The sequence below is a fragment of the Hypomesus transpacificus genome, chromosome 6 (assembly GCF_021917145.1).
Source record: "Hypomesus transpacificus isolate Combined female chromosome 6, fHypTra1, whole genome shotgun sequence".
Taxonomy (NCBI): domain Eukaryota; kingdom Metazoa; phylum Chordata; class Actinopteri; order Osmeriformes; family Osmeridae; genus Hypomesus; species Hypomesus transpacificus.
Window position 1 is genome coordinate 10,535,202 of NC_061065.1, and position 10,328 is coordinate 10,545,529.

Genomic DNA, 10,328 nt, shown 5'->3' on the forward strand with positions numbered 1-10,328 from the left:
CAGGAAAGCCGGCGCTTGGTGAGGCCGCGCCTTTGCAATAGCTTGCCAGAACACACAGAGATCAGAGGAGGGGGGAAAGGAGGAAAGGAAGGGTAGACTGGCAGGAGAGGGTGGAGGGGGGGGGGGGGGGTTGGAGAGGCAGGACAAAGTTGGACCTGTGTTTCTCCAGAGTGATTCCATTGTGTCAGGTCGACCCACCTGGTGCTACTCTGGTGGCTGTGTCTACTCAGGTTTCCATGTCAGAATCACTCCCTAAGTCCTGCAAGTGTCACTGGCATCCCTTGGTAGCATTTTCACTCCGGGCGTGGTGGTCGAAAAGTGAGTGAGATCAGCAAGATAAAAATAACTGACTAAGTTACTCAATAACTCAATGGTGACGGGTGTATGTGCAGAAAAGTGTGCAATAACAGGCTAGCCAGAGCCAGTGTTCCTGAGCCCTTCACCCAGCTGCAGACTGTAGGGTGGGCAGGTAAGGGTTAACTCCTGCAGCCAACTCCATGTCTCAGCCTGCAATGTTAAGTGCTTGGTGATCTATGGAGGGGTTTCGAACCCAGAGGTAGGTTTTAGGAAGGGGTGGTAGGAAGGAAGAGAGACGAAAAATAAAAGATTTGCTTTGTCTACACTTTTTACTTATTTGAAGATTTTTTTAAACAACCATCAGTGTGGGCGTGTGTGTGTGTGTGATATTGATTTAAACCTGTTTTCATCCTTTTCAGTACATTTAAACAGACTTGATCAAACATCAGAGACCCTGGACCTTAAACAACATAAGAATTCCCAGGGCAGGCCTGCTTGATGTGGGAGAGAGTTCTTCCCTTGTTTTTCTGAGCAGCAGATGGTTTTATGTTGGCAGTAAAAAGGTGAAGATAGAGGTCTGTTTGTTCCACCTCCACAAACACACACACACACACACACACACACAGACAAACTCAAACAAACGCCTGTTAAAAACTACAACAGGAACAATTTGTTAGTCAAATGATTATATGCTGCATATGCTTGTGCACACAACTTCATGCTCTGGCACAACTTTTTTTCTCTCTCACCCTTTCTTTTTTCAGGGGAGAAGAGGGGGAGAGCGAGAGCAAAAAAGATTGGACCCTGTAACTGTTGTTCTGTTACGTGATTGGTGAAAGCCTGTTGCTAGGCTTATGTCATTGTGCCTCTGCTTTTTTGCTCCCTCCCTCTCTCTCTCTCTCTCTCTCTCTCTCTCTCTCTCTCTCTCTCTCTCTCTCTCTCTCTCTCTCTCCCTCTCTCTATGTCTTTCTCACCCTCTTGCTCTATTTTGCTCTCTCACTTCCTCTCTCTCTCTCTCTCTCACTCTCTTTCTCTCTCTGAAGCGATAGGTCAGGTTTAAACTGGTTGGGAGGACTTCTACCACTTGTTGCACATCCCCACAGTTTGTTTTGTGTGGTTTCTTTCTGTTCTCGTCTCACTGCAGCCACACCACTGGGACACATATGTAGTGAGCTTTAGATTGACTGCCTTTCTCTGTCTCTTCTTTTCTCCCTGTCTTGTCATCCCTGAGTTTTTGGTGAAAGCGGTTGAAATGTTTGCAGTGGTAACCAGATAGAATAAATATATCTTTCTTCTTTATGAGCTTTTTCAGAAAGACCCATGCGAGTTAAACATGCTTTATTTTCTTAAAGAAAAGGTTACAGAGCTAAACAAAAAAAAGAAAAAAAAGAAAAACACGTAGCTTTTAACTAGACTTTTGCCAAAGTTGTTTCATATAATTGTTATGCCCGACAGTTTTAACTGTGGTAAATGTTGTTAAACTTGTAGTAAGTAAAACACATAAACAAAATACAAAGGCCATAGTTGAATCTGTCTATTAACTACAGTACTGTCTCAACTATCTTTGCACAAATCTCAACCATTCCAATTGTCTAAACATTGTGTTTCTCTTTTCTCTGTGGAAGTTTTACGTCTGCTATGAACTACATGAGGATTAATCTGGTTTATCTGGGTCACCTTGTTAATGCTACAGGAAGTGACTTGAATATCATACCTTAGGCCAGAAACCCTGATCTGACACATATTAGAGGTAGAGCTACACCAGTCACATTCTGGAACTGACAGAATGCTGACCCCTGACCCCTCCTTAAGTAGCTCACCAGACTGGCTACATGAGAGGATCAGGTAACTACACATTCAAAATGGAGGCGGATTGTCTGGAAAAGGTAGGTTGGGGAGGATGAGTAGAGAAGAATGAAGTTGAAGGACACCATGGAAGCATGAAAATAAATCTGAATGGAAGAAGAAAGAGAAAGACAGAGTAGGAGCAGAGAAGGAGAGAGAGGGCCTGAGACTTGATCCATACAGGGTTTCCATCAATCTCACTGTGTTCTGTGACTAATCATCCCCCTGTTATCATAACCCCCCCCCCCCACAGTGGGTACAGTAAAGCCTCCCAGTGTGGGTGGTGTGGTCACCCTGACAATAGGGTTCAGTCTGGCCTCTGGGTGGATGAGGGATGTCTAAGCGCTTTTATGTGAAACGTTGTGGTGTGTGTTTGTCGGTGTGTGTGTGATGCTCAGTGTCGCCCCGAACGCTGACCAGCCTCTTCTACAACTTTGCTGAGCCATGGAGCTCAGTGTGCTGCAGCCTGTGGCCCCCGCCAGCAGAGTGCTGACTCTGTGCCCCCCCCCCCCCGGGGGTCTGTTTACCACCACTACTACCCCTCCAGCACCCCTCTCTGCCTCCCCGGGGGTATCGGGGCGGTAAACCACACAATGAACCTGCTGAATGGTGTGCTATCACTGGCAGCTCTGCGTCAAACTCAACAGGCAGAGGAAAAGCTCTTCTGGGTCGGGCCAGTCAACTATCTCTCTCTATCTCATACACACACAGCCGCTTACTCCATGTCTTCGCTCTCTGTCTCCCCCTCCCCTTCTTTTCTCAAATAGAAGCAGTTTGTCAGGTTTTTCTTTTAGTTCCTCCGCTTATACCTCCCCCCTTACCCTATGACACATGCACAAACACACATAAAAGCACACAAACACACATCTCCCTACAATGATCCGTACGTACACATACACACTTTACCACACACACACAAATTAGCACACACACCCCATTCACACACACACACACACTCTCCGTACTCCCATAATAACTGTATTATTAGATGTGTTAACCTGAGTCAGTATTTTAATGGGATTGTGAAATGTACTGCTAGTGAGGTTGTTGTTTGTGTTCTAGTGATGAAAAACATTCCACTGGGGTCTGTGGAGCCATCAATCAATATGTATTTATTAGAGATTTGTTTCATATAAATTCAGTAACTTAACCTTTAAAAAAATTCACATTAATATATTCAATGGTGATTTGACATTGAAGAATCGATCAGATGATTGTTGGAATTTGATTCTAATCCAACTACTACAATGGCTGTTTGTTCAGAGCAAATTTCACTTCCCTCTCTCCTTTTATGTTTGTAAGCATTGATTAAGGAATACATACAAAAATGGTGTAAAGGGCAATCACATTTTTTTTACAGTCAATGGTGTGTCATGGCTTGGTTGGAATAAACAAAGCCATAAACCCAGTAGATTTTTGTTATCTCTTCTTCTCCTTTGGCTAAGGTGGTGTCCTGGGGCCGTGATTGGCTCAGGGCTGAATTATCTGTTTGGTCGGATTGGCTGAGCAGGAAGCAGCCACAATAGCAGTCACTGTGTGAATGTATATGTGTGCTTGTGTGTGTGTGTGTCTGTATGTGTTTGTATGCATGCATATGTTTGTGTGTGTGCATAAGTGTGTGTGTGCCTGCAGGCATGCATGTGTTTGTGTGCGGGTAGGTGTGCGTACGTGCATGTGTGTGTGTGCGAGTAGGTGTGCATACGTGCAGGTGTGTGTGTTTGTGTGTGTGTCAGCCTCTCCGTGTGTGCATGCATGGCATGTATGTGCTCGGTCACATTCCCATTGTGTAAACTACTGCACTTGAGCTTCCCAGGAATGGAAGACAAGAGAACAAACTTGTCACTGCTCGGCAATCTTGTCTGTTTTCTGTGTAACATGAGTACTGACTGAAGTACATGAGTCAGTATTACAGGTTATTGTGTAAATAAATCCCTAAGAAACTATCAAGTTTATTCAAGTTGTCATCTTCATTGATTAAAAGATGTAGTTCTTTAATCACCAATGGATATCAAGCAATGAAAACTTCGCATTACATTTTTTCTTGTAGAGATTGTGTTTAGTATTTTACAGTCCAGTCAATGGTTGCCAATGTCCTGACAATATAGATGGGAGGATTGATGCTGTGTCTTGGGGGTTTATTTCTCAGCTCACGTTTAGAACCTGTCTCCTCCCAGTTCACCCCTCCTCCTCCCTCCCCTTTCACGCTATTGGCTCAATGGAGGTTGTTTTCGGCATTGAATTGGTTGTTTCACCCGTCAGTCATGCTGGTCTGCTTATTTATCGAGTGAATGCGCTGAGATAGATCGGTATTCTGCTGTAGGGCTGCAACAGCTGACGACAGAGCACTTTACCCAGTGCCCCAGGAACAAAGCGAGAAGGAAACAGCCATTTATTAGACGTTTATATTTTTTATATACCGTGACACATTAAACCTTACTGAGTACACACTATGAGGCACGCGACAGCACCAACGGAAACCATGGAAAATAATTCATTTACAGTGTCAGACTTATTGAAGACATGCACTCATTGTGAACGACTCAGTAAAAAGGTACGATAATTATGTTCTTTAATGGCTAATACTGTTGACAGTTGATGCATGCTTTTCTTACCTTGGGCTATATAATGTTATTTGAATGCGCTTATGGTCGTTTGACACTTCTCCCTTGACTCTCGAGCAAATAGTCTGCAGTGCAGTCTTTTCTTTTGTGTCCATTCTCGTTTACGCACAAGACGAGTTTTGCGCTGCTTGACAGTCCACTATGTCCTGCACAGGTCTTTGTCAGTTTCTTTTGTAGCTCCTGGTTGTTGGTTATACCCCATAGAAAGTTGATATTATACATTGGTTATATTTATTTGTGTTAGTTATCTTTTGATCTTAGGCCAGAGAGCTAGGTCATTCATTCAGCCACTTTATTGTGCGTGCGCAAAGGGACAGCTGCCATCAAGTCAGCTAAAGGGGGACATGTCTCAACAAGTTTTTCAAGAATTGTAAGTCTCAATTGCTGTTTTTTCTTGTATAAACCTACGACCAATACAAGATTATATTTAGGCTATTAAATCCATAATTGCAATTTGTTGTCCCAGCTCACATAATGTAGGAACATTGGGTAAATGGATTTAAAGCATAATCCTTTCGACATTTTGTTATCTTTTAAGACTCAAGCTTCGCGCAGCATCTTTTTCTGCAGCGGTGTTATGAACAAAGCGTGTCGAGTTTCTCTTGTCTTTGTTAAGGCCAAGTGTCAGACGGACTAGTATGCCAAAGCCGGGGCAGTAGAGTAATCTGTAGCAGAGCAGGGGGTGAGAGGAGAGGCCTCGCATCAGGATGTATTACATGGGAGGGCTGGAAGCCAAAATGCCACTAAATACAGCTATTAGGGTTTTTTACCTTTCCGTGTGTATTTAAAATGAACTTTCGATGTCACTTGATCTCCATTGGAATGACGTTACCTCTATGTCTTGCTGGTCATGTAAATGTGAATATATGTTCCCTTGTCTTGCAGGATTTAGGAGTAAGGATTCCTAGACCACTGGGAAACGGACCAAGTAGATTTATCCCAGAAAAAGAAGTGAGTAGATCGGATCTTAGGCACCTCATATGAGCCAGTGACAAATACAAACGGATGAATATTTGAGTAAATACAATGTACTGTATCTACTACTATTACTATTTTGTATTGCTGAACTAGTTAAGAGTCTACGACTGGATCATTTGCTGATAAATCTCCCCCTCTCTTTCAACAGATCCTTCAAGTAAGCAAAGAGGACGCCAGGACGCAGTCGATATTCGAGGACGCCTTTGCGGCGTTGGGTCGCCTTGACAACATCTCTCTGGTGATGGGCTTCCACCCGCAGTACCTGGAGAGCTTCCTGCGGACACAGCACTATCTGCTTCAGATGGACGGCCCGCTGTCTCTGCACTACCGCCACTATATAGGCATCATGGTAAGCATAAACTCCACTATCATGACATGGGCATCATGGTAGGCCGAGAGCCATGCTAAAGACATTGAGATCGTCTGTTCCTGTGCTCTTTCAACTGCTGTTTCTCAGCAACTCCCATCCCCTCTCCTTATCTCCTACGCCCCCCTGTAGTCTCTCAACCATGTCAGTATAACGTGTACCCCCCCCCCCCCCCCCCCCCCCCAGGCTGCAGCACGTCACCAGTGCTCCTACCTGGTCAACCTGCACGTCAACGACTTCCTCCAGGTGGGGGGTGACCCCAAGTGGCTGAATGGGCTGGACGGAGCCCCAAAGAAGCTGCAGGCCCTGGGAGACCTCAACAAGATCCTGGCCCACCGGCCCTGGCTGCTCACCAAGGCCCATATTGAGGTAAGGGACCAGGGGCTGGAGTAAGGAGCCAAATGCAAGAAGGTGACACTATCCTGGGCAGGCTGGATGGCAGGTGGGGAGGGTGGGTGGGGGTGGAGCTGATCATGTAACAGGCCATGGTCAACAAGGTCATTGATGGAGGGAGGTAGGAGGACGGCTGCAGCTGTTTGACTTGGCCGGACTGGCAGGCTTCAGGTTTACTGAAGGGGGAAAGCGATAGAGGGAGGTAAGCAGAAATGGGGAGAAAGGAAAAGGTGATATTAGATCCACCAACCCTATGTGCCAGCTGGTTATTGATACTCACTCCACTGACAATGCCACATGACCCAGCCTATCATAGATTCGACTGATTGACAGCTTGACTGACCAATCCTCTTTTTCTTTATTTCTGTTTGGCCCCAGCACCTGCTGAAGGCAGAGGAGCACAGCTGGTCTCTGGCGGAGCTGATCCACGCCGTGGTGCTGCTCACCCACTACCACTCCCTGGCCTCCTTCACCTTCGGCTGCGGCATCAGCCCTGAGATCCACTGCAGCGGAGGCCACACCTTCAGACCCCCCTCCCTCAGCCAGTACTGCATGTGCGACATCGCCAACGGCAACGGGCACCACGCCAACCACCACGATGACCACCACCACCTCCACAGCAACCAGGTGAGAGATGGGGACGTGAGGGAGATGGGGGGGGGGAGGCTGGCACTAGGCTGTGAAACCATGGTATGGTTGTGGGGTGGTCAATCTCTGGTGGAGTCTCAGTGTGGTTGATGGAGAGGGGACTGTGTGGAACGGGTGGTACTGGGTCATCTCTAGTTTTACATGTAACCTAACCCTGACTCTCTCTCTCTGTGTGTGTGTGTAGGAGGTGTCTGGCGAGGTGGAGGTGCTGATGGAGAGGATGAAGCAGCTGCAAGAGTGTCGTGAGGAGGAGGAGGCCAGCCAGGAGGAGATGGCCACACGCTTCGAGAGGGAGAAGACGGAGAGCATGCTGGTCTCCACCTCCGAGGACGAGGAAGGCGTGCCCTCCAGGGACGTGTCCCGCCACTTTGAGGACCCCAGCTACGGCTACAAGGACTTCTCTAGGAGGGGGGAGCACGTACCCACCTTCAGAGTGCAGGTAGGCCAGACTCCGCACACACACACACGCACACACACACAGTGTCAATATGAACCCCCACTCCTACAATATTAACCCCTTGTTCTCCCCCCCAGGACTACAGCTGGGAGGACCATGGCTACTCCCTGGTCAACCGCCTGTACCCAGATGTGGGTCAGCTGCTGGACGAGAAGTTCCAGATGGCCTACACCCTGACCTACAACACCATGGCAACACACAAGGATGTGGATACGTCCATGCTTCGCAGGGCCATCTGGAACTACATCCACTGCATGTTTGGCATCAGGTTAGAAAAACAACTTTTTGTATAATTTGATAACGCTGTCATAGCTTAATTTTACCTTTTTACTTTACTTGTACCATTTTATTGGTGGCTGGTTGACTCTGACCCCCCCCCCCCCTTCCTCTCGCTCTCTGTCTCAGATATGATGACTATGACTATGGGGAGATCAACCAGCTTCTGGATCGCAGCTTTAAGGTCTACATTAAGACCATGGTGTGCAGCCCGGAGAAAACCACCAAGAGAATGTATGAAAGCTTCTGGAGGCAGTTCCAGCACTCTGAGAAGGTGAGGGGGCGACACAGGGTTTGGTACAAATATGTACAAATAGTCAAGCTTAGCTTTTGTTGATACGGTGAAATAAAATGGGTTATTGCAGTACAATAACTGTTTCTCCTTTTTTTTTTCTCTCTCTCTCTCTCTCTCCCCAGGTCCACGTTAACTTGCTTCTTATGGAAGCGCGCATGCAGGCAGAGTTGCTTTATGCTCTGAGAGCTATCACCCGCTATATGACATGAAGAGCTTTTGGCGTTTATCGTTGTAGTTTTTTGTACTGTTGTTGTCGTCGTTGCTCTTGTGGGACACTTCAAGAAAAAATGAAAACCGAAGAGGGGAGGAGGAAAAAAAAAAAAAGAAGAAATTCATAGAGTGAAAGAAACGGAAGAACTCAGCTCTACACGAAACCTCACCCTAGTGATGGATGAATGAAGGAAAGATGGACCGAACAAATGGAAGAAAAGAAAGTAAGCTGAAATGAAAGAACTGCAAAAGAAATAGTTGCTTGAACCCCACTGGTGGATGGATGAAGACGGTAACATCCTTGTTGCCCGCAGTGCCAAAACCCACCATGAGGGGGCAGAGCACCCTCCCCCTGCTGTTGGGATGTTGAGCTGCTCTAGAGGACAGTTACTCAGGCACAGGAAGTTCCAGCTAACCTTCCAGTATTCCACCTCCCACCCCCAGTGGGAGTCACAGCTATCTCAATGAGCGTGTGCAAAAATCCCCAACAGCAAATTCTCCAGAACACAGTGCACTGCTGCACTCTTTATCATGTAGTCACTTTGTGTTTCATTTAGTTTCATTTTATATCTTTTTTTTTTTTTACCTTTTGTATTACGAGAAGTTGTTATTGTGGTGTACGTTTTTGTTTTGGCGTTAACTGGAGACGTGTCATGATGTAAAGTGTGCCTGAACTATCCAGCAGAGTCATCAGAGAAGCAGACACTGCTGCTGCTGCTCTCATGTAACAGGGGGTCATATTGACCCCCCCCCCCCCCAAGTAACCCTAGAGTCCCCTATCCATCCTACACCTATTGCATTACCCCTCCCCCCCACACAACCCCTACATACTGTCTTTGTAAGCTAAACCAGAATGTGTGAAAAGTCGAGGAGTGTGTGTTGGGAAAACAACAAAGAACACTGAGCCCTGTTGAGTTTGACTGCTTATGCGATTCCTGTTTGTGTGTCTGTGAAAAATATATCATGTGCAGGTGTGTGTGTGGGTAAAACCAGAAAATATCAAGGTGGAGGACGAGGAAAAAAAAAAAATATTTTTTAGAATTTCAAGCGTCAAAAAAAGCGAAGCACTTTGAAGGAGGAGCCATCTTGCTTCTGCTGTAGCAACTTGGTGACTGTTTTTTTTATTGTTGACATTGGTGTCGTTATGTTTCTGGTAATTAAGCTTTGTCCTTGAGTAAAAGAAAAAGAAAGCGAAACAAAAAGAAAGTGTGAAGCCAGGTGTTCCCGGGGTATCTTCCGGTTCCCATCCCCACATGTCTTCCTGCCATCCGGACGCCTGGCTCTCCTTAAAACCTTCAAAGCTTTGGATTGTGATATTACCAGTAAAAAAAAAAAATACCTCTTCTGTTTGTTTTACTTCTCTTTAAAACATGAAAGTGCTCTTTGGCGAGCAGAATCGCGAGGGTCGCCCGCCTCCCGTTCATAGGGAGGCAGGGGCGGTCCACACTGGACCGAATGCGGTTGATTCCCAGTCAACCGTAGACGGTTGTAGCTGAGCTTGTTCCCTCCTGGGGGCCTAACCAGTGCAAAAGCAGCTTTTTTATTTGTTTTGGATGGAGGGATAAACCATCCTGTTTCTGTTCTGTTTACTAAAACCTGTACTGCATTCTTCTTACTGGTGCGGTGAGGCGGTCAAACAGATAGATGATTGTTTGACTAGAAGGGGAGGTGGAGGACTAAGGAATGGTACATTATTTGGAGGTGGTGATGAGAGAAAGTGGAGGTTTTATCAAACTTCTGACAGATGTCAGTTACTGACAGTTTTTATATAAAAACAAAAAAGAATATGAAAATAAAAATACAAACTAACTAATGTTATTCTCTTTGTGTGTTATTTGTAGTTTTCTCCTGAAGAGTGTGTGTTGCTGCTGCTGCGTTGAAGCGATCCCATTATTATGACATCAGAAGGCCCACAATACAGTCCTGTAGTATGGAACACCC

The 10,328-nt window shown here is 46.1% G+C and overlaps 1 protein-coding gene across 2 annotated transcripts in view; it reads left to right on the plus strand.

The window, feature by feature from the left end:
- The window catches only part of sesn1 (sestrin 1), a 41,085-nt gene extending 30,885 nt beyond the window's left edge, over nucleotides 1-10,200 (plus strand). Inside the window, exons 1-9 of one of the 2 annotated variants that reach the window (XM_047021237.1) lie at nucleotides 4,432-4,693; nucleotides 5,649-5,714; nucleotides 5,890-6,090; nucleotides 6,295-6,477; nucleotides 6,880-7,128; nucleotides 7,334-7,588; nucleotides 7,684-7,874; nucleotides 8,012-8,156; nucleotides 8,300-10,200. In XM_047021237.1, coding sequence (XP_046877193.1) covers nucleotides 4,592-4,693; nucleotides 5,649-5,714; nucleotides 5,890-6,090; nucleotides 6,295-6,477; nucleotides 6,880-7,128; nucleotides 7,334-7,588; nucleotides 7,684-7,874; nucleotides 8,012-8,156; nucleotides 8,300-8,386 — 1,479 coding nt within the window. In that variant the 5' untranslated portion in view covers nucleotides 4,432-4,591 and the 3' untranslated portion in view covers nucleotides 8,387-10,200. Of the gene's footprint in view, nucleotides 1-4,431; nucleotides 4,694-5,648; nucleotides 5,715-5,889; nucleotides 6,091-6,294; nucleotides 6,478-6,879; nucleotides 7,129-7,333; nucleotides 7,589-7,683; nucleotides 7,875-8,011; nucleotides 8,157-8,299 lie in introns of those variants that run through there. The other variant, XM_047021236.1, reaches the window with a different exon arrangement.
- The last annotated feature ends 128 nt before the right edge of the window (nucleotides 10,201-10,328 follow it).